Source organism: Mustela nivalis (assembly GCF_964662115.1).
Source record: "Mustela nivalis genome assembly, chromosome: 12".
Lineage (NCBI taxonomy): Eukaryota > Metazoa > Chordata > Mammalia > Carnivora > Mustelidae > Mustela > Mustela nivalis.
The window spans coordinates 51,171,967-51,192,831 of NC_139031.1; the positions used below are offsets into that span (position 1 = coordinate 51,171,967).

Consider the following 20,865-nt stretch of genomic DNA (forward strand, 5'->3'; position numbering starts at 1 on the left):
ATTCCCTAATTTGCTTATGAATTTTTACTGGATTTGAGTTCACACCTCATAAACTTTCTGTTTTAATCACTAACCTATATCCCCAGATGAGAAGAAAATGTAAATATTTTACCACTTAAAAATGTACACTTTAATGAAGAATACCGAATGAACCAACTTCACAGTTTTCCTCATTGTTATCCACTGGGCCAGGTCCATGTGGCGGGCTGAGGAACTGAGGTAAGAAGTTTAATATCAATGTTTGCATGTGAAGGTGTGTGTGTGTGTGTACACATAAGAATTAGAACAAGCTCCACAAGATGACTACCTTATTTCTGGAAGTCCTAGCTGTTCAGGCTTCAGGGAGAAATCTCTCTAGAGAGGGGCTGGAGAACTATTTCCATAAGGGGCCAGAGAACCCATTTTGTGGGCTGCATACATCTTTCCCAAATATTCTTCTTTGTTGACAACCCTTCAGAAACCACTTTCAGCTCACGGGTTGCATCGAGACAGTTTGTTTGCCTGTCTCCACTCCAGAAGACCCCATGGTTACTGGTATGAATGTCATCTCCTTGTAAGTAAACAGCAGCTAATCACACTCCATTTCCTAGTACCATCAAGTTATAATTTTTCCAATCAGCTACTACACCTAACATTGCTCCCCTCCCTGGGCTTTCAAGAAAAAGAAAAAGTGTGAGACTGGCCAATATGAAGCATGAGATTTGAACAACTTTGCTTCTGGGTGTAGGTGGCAAACGTGTTCAACTGGGTAAATACTCCGCAGATATCTGAGTTAGTATGATGCTCCAGAAAAGAGCTCAGAGATGACTCTGTGGCTCCCAATTTCCCTTGCACACCCCCCTTCTATACCTACACATACCCTGGAGTGTTCACATACCCCAGTTTGAGAATGGGGAATCGGTTGGCTTGAGGAACAGGTCAGATTTTCTCACTGAAGAGACAGTTAGAGGAAAATAGAAGGATGTCTACCTATAAAACTGGGTTTTACATTTGGCTTGGAAACATTATTTCATTATTTCATAGGTTCAAATTTCCCAGCGAAAGTAAATTATCCTCAGTTGGGGTGTTTATGATCTATGAAAGGCAAAAACTGCATAATGACTCAGTGGGTTTTATCATTGCTGCTAGGTTAATTTTTGGTTAATCTCCTATCTGGGAAAATTAAACACACAGCTAGTGCTCTCTTATGATTTGAAGGATCCAAAAAACAACCGAGCTAACCAGAGGGGTGGAAAAGCAAACAATCACTTTGTTGTTTCTGTGAAAGACACGAGCCCAGAGGTTATGACTTCTAGAATACAGTAACCAGCAACAGCTCTTGAACTTGAATTCCAAAGAGAAGCTACAACAGGTGTGAAGAACAACATAACACTTGCAAGTATGGCTATTATCTTAAAGTAGTCATTCACAACACATTTTCCAGCCCCATGCCCCCACCAAGCAGGACTTGACCCTGACACTGGATCCCACAGAGAATCATGTGGGCCAGGAATCTCTGAAGCTGGATGGGGTTGCTCCCATATGGTTTTTTTCCATCTCTCTAAGGGAGAGACCAATTCCTGCCCCTTTTTCTCAGAATGCCTGGTATGGAGGTTAGAGACCAATTATACGACTTCAGATCAGATATAAAATTATTTTCCCCACTACAATCAGTATGGTTTTACCAGATCAGACAGAGGGTGAATCAAAAACATTGTTTCACCTGGTAGACTTGTACTTTTAGAGCAGTAAGTCCCCCTAGAGATCATTCAACTGATTCCCTTTTATGGACCCAAAGAGTTTATGACTTGCCCAAGGTCACAGAGCTTAGTGGCAGAACTGGGACTAGAACCTGGGTCTCTAGACTCCTAGTATAAAGTTCATTTCACTGCACCACACTGCAAGTTAATTTGCTCTGTATGATGGGGACAGCTGGTGACCCCAGCCGCCGTCGACCTGACCGTCGATCACAAGAGGCTACTGAGAGCTTATGACCGACTCAGTACAATCTGTGGCCACCAGAGAAAAGAAGATAGAGATGAAGCCCAGAGAACATCCCCTGCTGATCTTTGCTTTGACATTCTGTCCTTGCTTATGAAGGAGAATAGCACTGATTGTTGAGGTGTCCAGGTCTAACCAAAGAGCTGAATTTCTGGTAGCTGAATTCATCAAATGAATTAATTTATAAAATTTAAAAATAAATCACTCAACATACAAAAAAATTTTCTATCTTCTGGCTTTAAGGGAAAAAAGTAGTCTTTTAAATATGCCAAATGCTCACTAGTCAGCTGCATAAATTATTGTATAAAAGACTATCAACTACAAAGTAACTATTAATTCAATTTTTTTCATAGGTCAGGTTTACATAAAAATCAGGTACATTGGGAACTTCAAAGTTCTTTCAGAGATTATTCAAAATCCAGCCAAAAGGGGCCCTGGGATGAAAAGATTCCTAATTTCTTCAAGTCCTAGGTCATTTCTACTGTAGAGGACCGATATAAATACACGTGAAATGAATTCATGGCTTAATAGTCAAAGCACATCTGTGACAGATGTGGGGAAACATTTCTCCCAGAAATGTGACTGTGAGATTCTGAAATGATTCTGAAAACCAGAATCTCTGTGAGTTGAGGCACCATTATCTCAACATAATCAAGATGAGACTCTCAAGGTAGAGATCTTATATTCAAGATATCTACCCAGAAACGGAGGAAGTATCTTCTCCTTTTGTTGGAACTGTTCCCAAGATTTAGTATAGCTGCTGCTGAAAATGCCATCAGTCCTGGATCATAAAAACCGAAACGACTTTTCTCTAGTGATTAGATATTCTGAGTACATGAACAAACACCATCATTATTTTTTATTGCCATCTAAAACAAAACTTGGAAAAGCAGCATATTCAATTTAGAAAAAGGACCCGGCTGCAGGAGGACTGTTTTAAGAAAGATTTGCAAAACCTTTCTCATGGTGCCGTGGAGAGAAATTTCCTGCGACACTGTATTCGCACCCTGAAGGGCCTCCCTCTATGATGGGCAATTCAGAGAGCTCACAAGTTCCCTGGACTGGAGGAATTCTCCAGGCCTCTCACCAGGACCTGCTTGTCAAGGTAGAGAGATGGCGGGTGGGTTTTGAGATAAGAAAATAATATAGTCGTTGCAGAAAAAACACACACTTAGGAAAAGAAAAGGAAAAAAACCCAAACTTTTCAATGGACATCTAAAAGCTTTACTACATGTCCTGCTGCTTCAAATTAAATGCTTCTCAATGAGGCTTGGGAGCCCCGATGGCTCCAGCCTGGAGCACAGTGGCGGGTGGCCCTCGCCATGCGGCTGTGTTACTTAGCAACCCCATTGGGGGGGCCCCCATGGAGTTGGTCAAACCCCTGCTCCTGGGGAAAGGTTTGGGCTGAAAGCTGCACAGCTGGCAAGACGGCCCAGGAAAAGGAGGAAAGAAGTGCTGAATAGAAATGAGTTAATTGTCTTGCTGCTTCATATAGTTAATATAACCAACATGTCCTTCTCAGATAAAAGCAAACTTCAATTAAAAAAAAAAAAAAAAAAAAAGACTGCTTGTGCAGGGACTCCAGGTACCCTCATGCAGAAAGAAATAAGGAAGCTAAAAAAGAAAATCGGAGCAGATTATTTCCCTTCTGGGAAACAGAATATGTACACCTTTTACACATATTGTGTTCAATATGATGACATATGTATATGTGTATCTCTTTCATATTTCAATATAGCCGTATTTAAATATTATAATGTATCATGATAAAGAAATTCTGGTTCTGTTTGCTTTTTTTTTTTTTTTTAAAGGAAATTTGCTTTTTTCTAAAGATTTTATTTATTTATTTATTTATTTGTCAGGGAGAGAGAGAGTGCACAGGCAGAGGCGGAGAGAAAAGCAGGCTCCTTTCTGAGTAAGGAGCCCAATGCGGGACTCGATCCCAGGACCCTGGGATCATGACCTGAGCCGAAGGCAGCAGCTTAACTGACTGAGTCACGCAGGCGTCCCAGAAATTTGCTTTTTTCAAGAAAGTAAAGATTCTTTATCTGTGACCTATTTGGAATTTGCCTTCACATCAAGTCAAACAACTACTCCCCAAGATGACTATGAGTGTGTGTGGATTATCTATAGACCGTGAATGTTTTGTTTTTAATTATTTTGATTTATTTGAAAGAGAGAGAGAAAGATTGCAAGCATGAGTGGGAGAGGGCGAGCAGAGTCCCCACCAAGCAGGGAGGCAGATGTGGGGCTCGATCCCAGGACCCTGAGATCATGACCAGGCCAAAGGCAGATGCTTAACCCACTGAGCCACCCAGGTACCCCTGCATGTTATTCTTAAAAACAACAACAACAACAACAACAACAAACAACTTGACCGAATTTAACAGAAAGGTCTTTCCTGTAATTAAACCTTATGTTGCATTTAGAAATTAGGAGGGACTAGAATGCTGAATTCAACTATATCAGGGCATGAATTAACTTGAAAATTAAGCAATTCCTATCCACAAGTATTATAACAATAAGACTACATACCTCCTGAGTTTATTTAAAAAGAAGCTCCTAGTTCAAGAGAGCACATTTTGCCACAGTGTGGGATTTAATTTAACATGTTTCTCTATCTTAAGTCCAACCCAAGCCCTCATCTATTTAAACGGATCTAATATCAAATGTTGTACAATCATGTAGCATCAAACCCATGGGTTGATAATTTTACAGGATAATATTACCAAATAAACTGAAACCTTGCTAACTGTAAGCAAATCTCCCAATTAATCTTAATAGCACTTTTAGGAAACACAGTCATGATAAATATCTGTAAAGTATCTTTCATAATAATAGTTCTATAAAATAAATTTATAATCATATAGTTAATATTTGTTAGTTGTAAGTTTCTTTATATGACATGCTACTTAAGGATTCATTAAAAAGACAATTACATGAAAAATATAAGAAAAGTATAAAGTGTTTTTTAAAAAATATTTATATGCTCAGAAACCATCTGAAATACATCTCACAGTAAGGTTGCTCCAGCTAAGATTAAAGTTAAAAAACGACTTCAATAATATTTGGGGGGATTTGAAAGATTGAAGAGATACAATTTTATGAAGATGCTTCACAGATCAGCAGCTTTCCTAACATGTAAGCCAGTAAATTTGCTTTGCAAAAAGTACCCGTTGATAAATCTTCTTCGATATGTTTTCTGTCGATTGATATGATAAGATGTATTTTAGTTAAAATTAGGATTGTCTGGAGTTTGGTGAATTTAATTATTTGTAATTACCCAGCTGTTGTCAGCCTGTGGCCATTTTATGACAGTGGTATCTACTATGTGGGTCAGGTTCAACTGTATATCTTCTCAAACGCAGATTTAATGTGCTATTGATGAAACCATTACTAGAACCAAATTAAAGTCTGGGCTGATGTATTGGTCCACAGGGACCTGTCAGACATGAAAGGAGTAATTAGTATTCATTACTTCATACTCCGCAACATTCCAATTATTAATGAACTTCAACTTTTGGACTCTGCTGTATCTATCACAAGCATCTTCTCAGACATTCATTATGAGGAAGAATCAACTAATATTGGTTTTAAAAAGGCCCCGAACACAAACAGAACTAAAATAAACAAAAGCACTATTAATATCAGAAAACTCTGTGAAGGATGTGACTTGCAAAAAAAATGCAAATCATATCCCACCTGTGTGGGAGGACTGAGAGGCAGTGAGGACATGCTGGGTGAACACAGGGTCGCTGCAATCCTTGTGGGTTGTGTCCCCCCACCCCCTTTCCTGGGTTTCAATGCTACCTCTCCTTTACAATGCGAAGGGAAACATCTGCAGCCACAAAGGTAGAGAGAGAACAACATAGACATGTAAAGACGGAAGGGAGCAGGAAAAAAAATTAAGTAAAATGTTCATTGCTGGACATGAGAATGGGATGATGTCTGTTAGAAAATTTACAACCACGTAGGTCAGTTTGAGATGTGATCAAGGCAAAGTCAAAGTTTTTCTGTTCCTGTTCTGATACTACAAAAAGGTATCTCTATTATAAAAGCCCAACTGACCTTTTCCCATCATTTTTCTCTTCCATTGTTTTCTCCTCCTTATTTACTTCACCCAAAGAAAAGAAAATAATTCTTACATTGACCAGTTTAATTTTGCATATCCCCTCCTAGTGTGTGTGTGAATTTTTAAAAAAATTTTCTTTTTTTTTTTTAGAGTTAACATGAAGTCGCAGGGAAGTATTTGCTTTGTTAAACAGACATTTTATCAGGTGGAAATACTAGCATTAAAATATCAAACATTATTCCAAAGAACTTTTAAAGCTCTTGTAAACAAAACATATCAAAACATGGAGCGTCCTCAACTTTTTCCAATCAAAAATAAGAGGTGGCCAAAAAAAGAAAGAAAGAAAGAAAGAACGAAAGAAAGAAAGAAAGAAAGGAAGGATGTAGAATAGTCCCTCCTAGGAAGAGGCGGCTAATAGGCCTGAAAACACAGCTTGTCTGTATTCCAGAAAACAGCAGAAGGGCGTGAGTCACTACCTTGGTTCTCTGAAACCCTCCCTAGATCTTCTACACTAGTGGTGAGCATGTGAGTTTGCACCAACACTTTGGAAAACAATCTGGCATTAGGTTTTAAAGCTGATTTGTGCACGCACTCTACAGCCCAACTTTTCTTCTCCAGAATATAAACCTTGAGGACCCCCTTGCCATGTGCACCAGGAGATGCATGTACAAATATGCAAACATTCAGCATATTCATATGCACAGCACCATGGCCTGTAATAACCGAAATGTCCTTCAATAACAATATCAGATACATTGAGGAACAGTTACAGCTCTGATAATGATGATGATGAAAACCAAACAACTGGAGCTAAAAACAAGAACTCAGGGAAATCTTAGATATGGAACAGTAGAAAATTCGAGTCCCTTTATATACATAATGAGGGCACCTTTGTAAAGCCCCAACTCAAGCAAAAATAAATCAATGTACTTTAAATAAAATTTTGAAATGAGAACAAAGTTTAGGATACTACCTTTGGGAGAGGAGACCCAATGGGGAACGAGAGGAGCACAAATGCAGCTTAAAGAATATTGGTCTTGTTTCTGCTCAAAGTTTGAATGGAAGATATATATCTAATTCATTATTAAATTAGAATATATATATATTCTAATATTAGAATATATATGTTCTTTTGTGTATTATGTATTTTATATGTACCAGCACTACATAGTACAATTTAAATAACCAAAACTCTCTCCTGTTTTTAGAAGTCAACTTAAAACATCAACGGCTAGGACTGATTCCCTGTTTACACATCCCCCATCCAAAAAAACAATGTCTTACTTCAGGATCTCTGGCTTGGCATCTGATTCAAGCTCCCAATCACCCACATACTGTCCTTCTCACTGGTTCAAGATTTGAAGTAAATAAAATAAAAGACTACCTATTTTTGCTACGTTGTATTGTTTTTTTTCATCACCAGGTAAGAAAACAGAAACAGAAAAAAATGGCCTACTCGACTTAATCCAATTCACCAAACTAGAGGGCAGTGAGCCAAGACTTGAACCGAATTTCATCTTCCTTCTTCTACTCCAGTGCTAACTTCTAACAACCACGTGCTAGCGCGTAAGCCCCAACCCAGAGCTTGAAGTCTCCCTTGAAAACAAATGCTCACGCAGCTAGTTCCAGACCATGGACTGATCATTGTATTTACTTTCCCTCCCATGCCAAGTCCTATGGAAAAGATGAGAAAATATATGTTAAAAAGAATAAATTCAACATCATGTTGGAAAGAGAACAATGAGTGGAAGCAAAAAAAAAAATGAGGAATGAAAGAAATTGATGATAAATATCATGGAAATCATTAGCAAAAGTTACCAATAAACAATCTTAGAAGACTAATAAACATATCCTTATTAACAATCAAGGAAATATGAAACAAAGCAGCAATGAGATAAGGATTCTGTTATCTGATGTTACTATTGACACTTACTCACGATGCCTTATTTCCTATGCTCTGTGATTTTTTGCCCATGAACTCATATACCTTGGAATTATAACCTGTACAATCCTCTGAAATCTGGGCTTATGTACATAATTACAGACAGGACTTTTGTTTGTGTCTGTCTGTCAAGTACACTGGGGTGGGACCAATCCAGTCCTGCTTAAAAATAAGTTATTGGCTTGAGGTTTTTAGGTCATCTAAGTAAAAATCTGTCTTAAACATTTTTGAGAGAGACCGTTTCTGATTAGGAATTCTCAGGGGACATTTTCCCACTTCCACTCAGTGCCAAGGTACAGAGAGAAAAGCACTCCTTACTGCAGGGCTGGGTTTTGTTTAGTTTTTCACAAATTTACCCTTAAATTGAAGGGATGGCCCCCTTGAGGCACAGCAATCTCTAGTCAGACTTCACACCTTCAACGGACTTGGTCCAGGCTCTAGGCGTCCATCACAACAGAAATCCACGGTCATCAGGTTTTAGCAGAAACCTCAAGAAGAAAATCAGCTTTGGTGTTCCTTGTCTATCCAATTCCCACTTTTTGGTTGCACTTTGTCAACCAAGTGCCAGAAGGTGTGACTATTTTACCATATTTTGTTGTTTTTCAGCACTCATACATCTAATCTGCCATAATGCCCGAAATAAGTCTATGTTTTGATTATTTTTACTTTGGTTAACCATCTTTCTAAAGATATAGATGTTTCTTATCCATAGAGAACTTGCAATTTAATACAGATACAGCACTGGAAAAAAAATCCTAAGAGGGACAGATAAAGGCAGGATGTCACAGTGGCCCAGTACAGAATGGACTGTGAGTGGGAATTAATGAAAGTGGAAACGTAAAATTCCCATTTAATTAATTAAATAGCAGTTGAACTCTGAATTAAGTGAATTTGGGATCTGTAGAAAGACAAGCTAAGTAAAATACCATATCATAGGAGGGGGCAATTAATCTGTGTGAATGCAGGGAATAAGAAGTATCAAACAGGTAAAGCATTTCAAGGCCTCAGAGAAGAGCTTCATTTCAATTTAATGTAATAGGCAACAGAGAATTCTTAACAGATTCTTCAACAGACCAGCAATGGAAACAATATTAGGGAAAGATTATTTTAAACCCTCTCTGGGTTGGAGAGGAATGAGCAGAGTGAGAATGTAAAGACGTTACTTCATTCAGCGTAAAGAAATGAAAGGTCTGAACTATACTGTAAGATGTAGATTAAAAAAAAAAGAAAGAAAGAAAGAAAGAAACATGAATTCCAAAACACTGATGAGAAAATAAACAAGGTTTAGGGAAAAAAAAAAAGAGTAGGGAGAGGTATGATGTCCAAGTGGCACTCACAGGAATTCTACTGAAAAAAGGTAGTGCCTATTTATTTGGAAAAACTTAAGAAACCATGTTTCCACCTATGTATTAAACTTTATATGATCATAGGACATTCAAGACAACATTTAGCTTTTCTCATCTGTGAAGTGATTGTGACCTCTGATCTTCTGACTGGAGAAGATGTGCTCAAATAAATCACACCTACAGGGGCTCCTGGGTGGCTCAGGGTTAAGTGTCTGACTCTTGGTTTCAGCTCAGGTCATGATTTCATAGGTCTTGGGATCAAGCCCGTATCAACCTTCTCTCTCAGTGTGGAGTCGGCTTCAAGATTCTTTCCCTCTGCCCCTCCCCCTGCTCACATACACGTGTGCGCTCTCTCAAAAATAAATACATCTTAAAAAAAAAAAAATCACATCTACTAAGCTGGTTTAACTACCTCTCCATGTACATATTCCCCAAGATCTCCTTATCAAGCTCCATACTCACATGCCCACTGGCTTCTTAGACTTCCTTTCTGAGAATCTTAAAGTAGGACCTTCATCTTTGAAAGTCTAATAAAAGAAACCATTACCTCTTTCCCTACACTTACTCCTATTGCTGTTCCACAACTCCCCATAAGTCACACCATCATTTAACCTGGCAGAAGACTGGAAATCACAGTTGAACCTTCCGTTTTTTCCCTACCATCAAAATCCCATTAAAAACCACGAACTGATAAAATTAACTCCTTGAGGGATGCCTGGGTGGCTCAGTCGTTGAGCATCTGACTTCAGCTCAGGCCATGATCCCAGGGTCCCAGGATCAAGGCCTGCGCTGGGATCCCTGATTAGTGGGGAGTCCGCTTCTCCTTTTGCCTGCCACTCCCCCTGATTGTGCGCTCTCTTGCTCTTGCTCTCTTTCTGGCAAGTAAATAAATAGAATCTTAAAAAAGAAAAAAGAAATTAACTCCTTGAGAATTCTTTCATTTGTCCTCTCCTGCTTTTCTAGTATCACTGCCTTATTTAGGGTCATATCATGCCTCCACGGGATGACTGCCATTGTTTGCTAATTAGATCGTGGCCCTATGGGTTCTGGTCCATTTCCCTTCAATCAATACTTTACAACACTGGGGTGCCTGGATAGCTGTGTTAAGCCTCTGCCTTCAGCTCAGGTCATGATCCAAGAGTCCTGGGATCGAGCCCTGCAGCCCATTCCTTGCTCAGTGGGGAGACTGCTTCTCCCTCTCCCACTTCCCTTGCTGTTCTCCCTCTCTTGCTGTCAAATAAATAGAATCTTTAAAAAAATATATGATGCCAGCATCTTCCCCTTTCAGAAATAAATCTGACTATATATTCCTCCCAGCATGCTTAAGAGTCTTCACTAGCTTCCCCACTGACCTTCTCATGATTCTCAAGTGAAAATATGGAGACTCCATACTCCAGAAAGTATGGAGACTTCATACTTTGGATCTGCAGGCCCCAGTACAGTGCCTGGTCAACAGTGCTCAGAGAAGGTCCTTTGGATAAGGACCACTGCTCTTGTCAGCTAATGTTACTGAGAAGAATGGGCCCCTTTAGTGTGTTTGGGGAAAAGAAAAAAAATGATCAACCTATAGAAAAAGGGCCAATTTAGAAGTGATCTGTGGGTACCCAGGACCTTCACACTCTGGAGGTCCTGCCCATCTCTCAGGCTTCCCTTCACCTAGGCCTTGCTGTCCTTTATGCCTTCCGACCCAAGACTCTCCACTGATGTGGATCCCATTTGCAGTCCTGCCCAAAGCTGTCAGGCTGTTCTGTGTTCCGCTATTTGGTTTTAGTTCTCTCATTCCAAAATTCCCCTCTCCCACTTGTCTGTCTGACAAAGGCCCACTCATCTTCCTAGACTCATATTAAATGTCAATGTAATCTCATGTCATTTTTTCCACAAAGTCTTTCCAAGTCTCCACTCTGGCAATGATGAACCCCTGCCATGAATACTTCTATCGTCACACCAACAGCACGGTATTTCTTCTGTTTCCTCTGGAAATGGAGCTTCCTTAAAAGATGGCTCTCTCCCCTATCATACTTTGGATCTGCAGGCCCCAGTACAGTGCCTGGTCAACAGTGCTCAGAGAAGTTTTATTAGTGACTGATACAGTATGTAAGGAGTCCACCAGCACTCAGATTCTCTGGAAAAAGATACTAAAAAATCTGCAAGGAGAGAGGGAAGGGGGAAAAACTGGAGATACAGATAAGAATTTACACTCAAGTAAGCCATCGTCCCCACATGTGAGGGTTTAGGAACTAGGATTATTAACGTAATAACTACATGTGGTAAACACCATTTGTTATATTCTTATGTATCATTTTAAATTCTCTTGGTCTTTAAAAAAATGCTGGAATGATAAGATCAGTTCCATAAAACCTAATAAAGAGTACATATTCAGGAAATAACATAATTTGGAATAAGATATTCTAGACTGTGATAAAGCCTTGATGCTCTACATAAAATAATTTGTTTCTGAAATATAAGACTTCTGGGATTCACAATAATAAGAAACTATAGCCATTCTGAAGAAAAACTGTGACTCAAATTTTTTAGTCCCTGGAAAATTTAAATTTATATGTATATAAATCATCTGTGTATATACATGTATAATATATAATATACATATAAAAATTTAAAATTTACATATAAAATATATTGTATATTTTATTTATATTCATTATATACTACTTATATATGTAATATACTACTTATTTATGTAATACATAAAATTATATATTTATATTTATTATATTTATATTATGTATTACTTATATATTAAAATACATATATAATATGTAAAATATAAAGAAAATATGAATTTATATTATTTTATGTATTACATATTTTATATTTGTTTTATTATGTATATTTTATGTATATTTATTATATATTCTTATATATTTAAATACATATATAATGTATAAAAAGAAATAAAAATATAAAATCATATTATATATTTATAATGTATTTAATAATATAATTAGAGAAAGAGAGAGGGAGAATGAGAGGGAGAGAGAGAGAAAATCATTAAATTTCTTATACCTAAATTGTGTTATTAAAGGTCCAAGTTTAAAAGAAGAAGGTCCGAGTTAAAGCTAGAGAATGTGTATTTCACAAACAAAAAATTTTAGGTCTTTACTAATAGAGCCAAAATCTTAATAACGAAGATTTCACTTCAGTGACATTCAAGATTCTACACTGTATTTTTAACACATCAGACGCAGCTACAATTATATTTATGTCAGAGTTCCAGCTTGTCAAGTAGCTTATTAAATTTTTCTAAATGCTTGGCTGGGTAAATTTTGGCTTATTAAACAATTATAAGTTGTCAGTCACTGTAAATGGATTTACTTGTATAATAAATACTCAACTAATCCGTTAGGGACTATTTAAAAAACAAAAGTTAGTTATCCTTAAGTAGACCTAAAACTGACAGGAATAAACTGGTGATAGAAAGGAGACTGTTAACTTTGAGGCAGAGACTGGGTGTCAAAGAAGGGTGGGGGAGAAATTTTGAAATCATAGCTCTCTGAAGGAAAAAAAAAAAAACCACATAAGAAGAGAAGGAAGACCAGTGAATTGTCTAGGGAGTGTCGGTTTCCTGCATGAAGGGGCACAGAGAGCATATGGAATGCCACCACTCCCATGAGCCCGCGAAGACCCGGTCAGAGACATGCTGGCTGAATGTGACTTTTCACACATTTCTAGACCGTGCTATGAGGACTCCTTGCAGATGGCTTCCCTGCCTCTGGGACAATGTCCTGGACAGTCAGGTGTCCAGGGGAATGGCAGCTATCTCGAACATCACACAGAGCTCACAGGGCATGTTCTCAAGTTGTTGGTGGCACCTCTGCCAGTATGGGAATGATTTTAAGGGCCCACTAATGAATTTTTTCAAATTACGTATTTTCCACATATTGTAAGTGTATTAGAAAAAAGAGAACTAGCCCAGTAAACCCCTCATTTTGTGGATGTCCTTACTTTGGATGAAGCTGAGTTAAACCAAAAACAGTGAGTGGACTTAGAAGTGTCCTTTGGAAAAACATTAAGTAAATAAGGATACAGAAGACAGGCAGTTTAGGTAAACACACTAAAGGTGTTTTGCAAAGTCCCAAGCTTCTATGGTATGAACTGATCAAGCAGCAACTACTTGCAGATTTGTGACAATGCATTTTTTTTGGTTTATAAATCAGGGACTGGATAACTTGAGTCTAAATCTACCGATGACATCGTCTTCAAATCTAGATCATGTTGAGGTTGCTTCTTAGAATGGAGGTGCCACAGAATGGAAACTCAGAAACATCACTAACAAGATTCCAATGGACTGTGCTGATTTTGAGGCTAACAGAAGCTGCTAAGTGTATTCATATGTAGCACAAAATTAGAGGTGAAAAATTCAAGAAAACTTACTTTCCTTTTCTAATGGTGTTTCTGCCAAGCAGGGGACCAAGCACTGGATCTAGTGTTTCCTCCAGATTTTCAACTAGGATGACATCTCCAAAGGCCAAAGCAGTTTCAATGGCATTCAAAAACCTGAAAATTCAATCAGAATTGAGATAATAGCATGTAAATAAGCACAGGAAAAATGTCCAAAATTATTTATATTAAATTATATTTGATTTAATGTAGATTTTTAAAAATGAGACAGACTAACTTAGAGAAAACTGTTTCATAAAGTATTCAACTAGATTACACAGAAATTCATGATTAGATTTTAGGATGAATTACACAGTGATATTTTCCAAGTGAAATTCAACAGTATGAGTAAGTCCATGTGTAAATTAGTTCTTTTGACAATAACCATGGTTGAGACAAATGTAACTTACCCAAACACCATAAATTTAAATTCATTTAATAGGTCCCTTTTTCGAGGGAAAAAAAATTCAAAATATATTAAATGCCTTGTGGTTTAGTCAAGCATTGATTTTTTTTTTTAAACCTTTAAGTTCTGTCTTGGCAAGTGGTAAATTATCACTATATTTCATCCTCCCTCTCCAAACATAGGCTCTCCTCCTCAAAAATAATTTCTTCAAGTTTTCAGATAAGCAAGGAGTACATTTATCTGCACAACGGCAGAAATTCCTTATTTCGTTTTCTATGTGAAAAGATGATGAAAGGGTCAAATCAAATACCAGTAAGTCTAAATTATTCAATATTAACTGAAGACCAACTTCATCCAAGACAAATTTATCAAACAGTAATGTCATGAGGCGCCAATGACAGAAAGTCTCAGAATAGATTCAGTCCTCCAAGGCAATATACAAAACTTGACTAGGAAATTCTCTTGAGGCAGCGTTGGGGTTGTAGGCACCCTAAAATCCTACAACAGGCCAGGTGTATGTTTGGGAATAGATTTCTCACCCACTGACCATTGCTGTGTTGCCACATGCCAAATGTCCTCAGGGAAAACGGTCCATCCTGTTCCATTCTTGGCCTCAGGAAACCCACCTATCTTTCTACTCTGGTGCAGGGTTTGTTCTCACCTTCAGCTTAATTTCATCTTCAGGTAAGTGGATGCCCACCTAACAGAGAGGCCCTATCTACAAAGATACTTTATGTGAAGCGTGAGCAAGCAGATAAACAATACTGTCCCCTTTCACAGTAGCAGAGAGGGCAGGCAACACTGGGACTTGGCAAAAATCAGACCCATTTCATGGCCGTTCAACAAAAATCCAATCCTGCCGATTTCACGTACCCTTTCTGGCCCAAATGTGTGACCTTCAGGTCTGCTCCGTACTTATTCTTGATCCACTTAATTCCCTGCTGCTGGGGATCGATCATCAGGGGCCAGCGCTCACAATGTGTCAGGATAGTGGCGTTTTCTGTCGACATTCTGTCACTGGGCAGCCCCTCATTATTCCAGGTGGCAATGGTAGCGTCGTCTGTCAACATGGCAACCAAGTCCAGGCCTTCGGTTATGGGGATGGAAACCTTGAGAATCAGAGTTGAATGCAGTCAACTGCCAGGGTAGGAGAGAAAAGACTCCATGCGACAGACAAGGAAACGAGAGATGAAAGCCAAGACAACAACACCTGCCAATTCTCTCTGGGCTCTTGGAAGCCAAATGCAGCTCTTGCTGTGGAACACAATTTGACCCTATAGACACGGTACTGACCGTTCTGAAATCTGTCAAATTCAATATTCAACATGTGGTTTATTATTGCATCTGACTTCAAGAGAAAGAAACGTGGCCCTAGGAGACATTGGCTGTTCCCCCAAGGGGAGGGAGGCTTAGACACCAGAAAGAACCACAGGAGAACAAAAATGTACTTGCTCTGGGGGTCATCATCCCACATGAGCAAGGCTCAAACACAGTATCTTGCTCAGGCAATTCATCCTGTAGCACAGGCCAACATTACCAAGAGATGACTTCTCTTCTGTGGGCAGGTTGACGGGATGTATTCTCTGCCCTGGGGCTGAGATGGCAGCCTCATGTATCTAGCATGAGGGAGGTTGGGAGGGGAGGGGAGGGGCAGAGGGCAGCGGAAGAGAAGCAAACTCCCTGCTGAGTGCAGAGTCCTGCAGAGGCCTCGGGGAGTGAGGAGGGGTGTTGATCTCACAACCCTAAGATCATGACCTGACCTGAAATTATAAGTTAGATGCTCAGAACTGACTGAGCCACCAGGTGTCCCCAACATCTGTTTAAAGAATAAGGATCATTCTTTACAAAAGTGGACTTTACAAAAATACACAAGACTATAGAAGGAAATTCATTAAAGAATTTCTTCAATCAGTCATCCAACACCAAATATTTATGGAGCACCTCCTATGTACTAAACCCCATGTGGTGGCTGGGTGAGGGGCTAACATGGAAACATGCCTTCAGTAGAGAAGGCAGTAAGACCCCTACATAGAATGGGCCAGGGGCGGGGGGTGGGTGGCTGGGGTGTAGCAGCAGTCGGAATCAAGACTTACTGATTGGCCAGGGATCTGCAGCAAAGAAAATGGCGGCAGGATTCTTACAGTAGAGCTGTGATGCAATTCATGTCACTATCTCTAGAGAAGGTGGCACAATAGTCCTACTGTCTCTGACCACAATGTTATCTTAGCAATAAACTCCATCTCCTACCAACAAGCCTTGGGACTGACACACAGTTTTCTCAAAGACACGAGAAAATCGCTATCTTTTAGAACAAGCATCCTTCTATTAGCAAGGAGTCTACAGCTTTAACTTCCTAACTTTGACTTAAGGGAAACAACTTGTAACAACCAGAGGCTTTAAATAACTTGAAATTCTGATGCTACAAGGAATAGGAGACAGTACACATGTAGATCTTGTGTCCAAATTCCACAGTTTGAATTACTTAAGCACCTACTGGGCACACAGTTGAGTGCAGGGGATCAAAGAGAACCTTCCCTCTCCCTTTTTAAATGATCATTTTCATCTACTAGGGGAAAGAGAGCAGGTAGCTCACACCAAAGAGGATCCTGACTGCTGTGTGAGACTTTGACACTGAAATTTTTAGACACAAATTTCAGGATATTTTCTTGATAGCACTGTGTTCAGATAGTTGCAGGAATACATCAAGAAATTTTCTCATTGGAATTTTTTTTTTTTAGATATTTATATCATAGGAATCATTCTCACAATCAACTTTAACCTAGGCTTAGGCAGGGGAAAATAAACCTCAAGTTATAGGGGTAGACAGTGTATTGCTGAGTGAAAAAAGTCAGTCAGAGAAGGATAAATACCATATGATTTCACTCCTACGTGGAATTTAAGAAATAAAACAAATGAACAAAGGGAAAAAAAGCAAGCCAAAAAAGAAAGAAAGAAAGAAAGAGACTCTTCAATACAGAGAACCAACTGATATTTACTGGAGGGGAAGTGGGGGGATGAGTGAAATAGGTGAGGGGGTTAAAGAGCACAGTCATCGTGATGAGCACTGGGTATGTATAGAACGGTTGAATCACTACGCGGACACCAGAAACTAATCACACTGTACACCAATTACACTGGGATTACAGTAAAACCACCATGAGGCTGCTGAATTAAAACAATGAAATAAAACACATTTCTTTGAAAAAGACAGTGACAAAACTACTATTTATAAGGCTTTAAGTGTTTTACAAAAGTTATCACATACATTCACTCTTTTCAATGTCTCATTTAACTTAGAGGAGTTCTGGCAAGTAGACCTCTTTGGTTGTCTGTTTTTGCTTGGGACACTGAGGCGTAGAGAGGCTAAAAGCGCTAACGACTCCATGTTTTGTTCTGTTAACTGCTAGGTCAGACTGATGAGCAGATTGTAAATGCCCCCATCAACATGTCCAGGTCTCTGTGGCGTGTGCCAGAGGATAACAGCTCTGGGTGGAAACAATTCTGGGTAACATTTTTCTTAGACCCACAGGCCACGTATGACTACTACCCCTGTCTTGTTGGGCCACCGCTCTCTGAGCTGCTCTTTGGAAGAAAGCAATTTTGAGTAACAGTTTATTTTGGACCCTCCAGGCCACATATGCCCACTGTCCCTGTCCTTTCAGTCCCTGCTATGCTGCTCTGGTTCTTCCCCATCCATTCGCCAGACTCATGCTCCTGACGCTGCACATTCTGACAACCCTTCCCACAGGCCCTTTAGTAGCCTGATCCCATTTGGACCAAATTACCTTGCTCCCACTACCCACTCATTTTCACCAAAATACCAGCTCTCACCTAAGGCAGTGGTTTTCAACTCCACGCTGCATTTTAGAATGTGCCAGAGCTTTCAAACGCTGCCAACGTGTAGTCTCCCATCTCTAATGACTCAACTTTAACCAACATCACTATATTTTGTAAGTTCATACCCACATAATCTCAGCATGAGGCTGGGGGGCCAGAATGGCTCCCCTTAGGTCTTACTTCACTTCAGGGCTTTCTCAAGTAGCCTGTTTTCTTAATACTCTCAGATTCAACACATGTGTAGGAAAATAGTTGTCATTCTTCTTACTTCCCTACAGGTCATTCCAAGACCACTGCTCCCAATCTTTAATAAAAAATGCCACCTCTGAGGCTCATGGAGTCCAGATAAACAATCTTCTGTGTGTCTCTCATATTAATTATTAAAGACGTAGCTACTAGTCTTTCTCGCCTTTCTAAGTTTTGCTATCAATCTGTGACAACATCAATTCCCATACAGATGATGAATCTAATCTCTGGCCTTGACATCCTTCATCCTTTTCTGGACGAAAAGGCGGAGGGAGAGGAAAGTAATAGGACCACCGAGAAGGATGACACCATATCCCCATCCCTGGATTCTCCACACGCTCCACCTCCAATGAGCGTGACATGTTTCTGATCAGGTGTTACCCTATCTCCTTCCTTAGATGACAACCGCTGTCCCAGACCTTGTAATAATCTGAAATCATTTCACTGAAATCTAAATGTCTAATCCCCACTTGATTAAACATGACTGTCTATATCTCTCACCTTTAAACACAATACTTACTCTAACCAACGGTACTAAGATACTTAGTCTCTTACCTACCATATATTTTTTTATTACAGTAAAATCTTTATAACACAAAATTTGCCATTTTAACCATTTTTCTGTGTCCAGTTCAGTGGCAGTAAGTACATTCACACTGCCGTACGACCATCCTAACCATTCCTCTCCACAAATTTTCCATCTTCCCAAACTGAAACTCCATGCCCATCAACTGGTAACTCCCCAGCCCCCTCTTCCCACAGCTCCGGGTGACTGCCATTGTCCTTTCTGTCTCTATGAATCTGACTACTTTAGATACTTCATGTAAATAGAATCATACAATCCTTGTCCTTTCATGACTGGTTTATTTCACTCAGCATACTGTCTACAAGGTTCATCCATGTTGTAGCGTGTGACATAAGTTCCTTCCTCACACTGAATAATAATCCATTGTCTGTATATACCACCTTTTGTTTATCCAGGGATTGCTTCTACCTTTTGGCTACTGTGAATCACGCTGCTATGAACAAATACTCAAGTATTTGAGTCCTTGCTTTAACTTCTTTGGGCATATACCCATAAGCAGAATTGTTGAATCATGTGGTAATTCTGTATTTAATTTTTTGAAAAACTCTATCATATTTTTAACCACACATTTCTGGCTACACCCGCATCTCCTCCAGCCTCATTAGCACCTTCCATCCCTTAACTGTTCCTCTGCCTGCCTCATGACCTTCTCTGCCTTTGTTTCCTTCTGGCTTATCTGTCCTGGCTGGATTCAACATCTTTTGTCCTTTCTTTTTCCTCTTACACTTATTGCTGATGAAAGCTTTATTACTGTGACTATGCATTTATCTTTTCCAAACTCATCTTTGGTTTCTTTAAGCTGCTTGGCAACAATTAACATCTACCCTCCTGTTGCCCTCAACAGGCATTTTTGATGTTTTCACTCCCCTCACACATGTCCTCCTGGTGCCAGCTTGCTCATCTTTGGCGGGGGATGGGGGGGGGGTACTGCATTTCCCCGGCTTCCTGAGAGGAGAGAGACCAGTACGTGTGGATGTGTCCACTTTCTCTCTAGATCTCTACCTCTAACAACTTTTGTCTGCTTCCCTCCCACCTAAGTTCAAAGAGTCTTGCTTCTCCAATCTGAAGGTCCTTCTACTCCCTCTATTCTGGAGCCTGTCCCTCCCCACTTCCGGGACCTCATCCCTCCTCACCGTTTTATCCTTCACAATTCCTTCTCCCTTTCTTCTCCTGAAGCAAGAAAACGTGCTCCCATCTCATTCACACTGAAAAACCACCCCTACCCATACTCCATGTCTCTAACTAGGCACTCTGCTTACCTCCTTCCCATCACAGGCAAATTCCTCCAAGAATAAGGTCTTTTTCTTCTACTCCTTCACCTCCTACTTTCTCTGTAACTCAGTGCAATCTGGCTTCTGGCTTGTCAGACCTTCGTGGTCACAGAAGACCTTCACATTTCCATAGGTGAGGACACCTTCAGTTCTTAGCTCTCCTCCCACATTGTCTGGGTGGCTCCAGCATTACTGACCGTCCCCATGTTTATACTCTCGCCTCCCAGCACCACGATGGCCAGAGCTGTTCTCCAGTCTCTGCTCCTTCTTCATCTTTCTCTACTGCCCAGCACTGAGGCAGTTCCCTTTACTCTAAAGCTCCTCTGACGTGATCTCACCCAAGTGCACTTCCAGCAACTCCCTACACATTGATGGCTCCCAAATCTGACTCTCCACCCAATATTGTTCTTATCTAGCTCCTACCAGTTACCGACACTTGAATGCTTCAGAGATACCATGCAGTCATCTTTCTGTTACCTTCATCTTTTCTCCAAAACCAATTTTAATCTCTGGCAATGGCACCCGCGCCTACTGCCTATCTCGCCACCGCGCCCATCGGCAATCCAGGGCTTTGTTTTACTAGTGCTTCCTCCTTGTCTCGTCTGGCATCACCCCGCTGCTGGCCATGTCTGCTGTCAGCACTTTGTTCAGCTCACAGTCTTCTGGACCGCCATCATAACATATGGCCTCAGGAACAATGGTCTCTTCCCCTTCTAAGTCACTGTTCTTTCTGTGCCCAGTGTGAGCTTTTGAATGTGTAATTCTGACCAAAGACCGACTT

At 39.9% G+C, this 20,865-nt stretch overlaps 1 protein-coding gene across 1 annotated transcript in view; it reads right to left on the reverse strand.

Annotated features, from left to right (window-relative positions):
• The window catches only part of DNAH11 (dynein axonemal heavy chain 11), a 319,948-nt gene that overhangs the window by 57,391 nt on the left and 241,692 nt on the right, over positions 1 to 20,865 (reverse strand). The window contains exons 64-65 of the mRNA XM_082693790.1: positions 15,018 to 15,253; positions 13,733 to 13,855 (exon numbers count right to left, since the gene is read on the reverse strand). Of these exons, the coding sequence (XP_082549916.1) occupies positions 13,733 to 13,855; positions 15,018 to 15,253 (359 nt within the window). The remainder of the gene's footprint in view (positions 1 to 13,732; positions 13,856 to 15,017; positions 15,254 to 20,865) is intronic.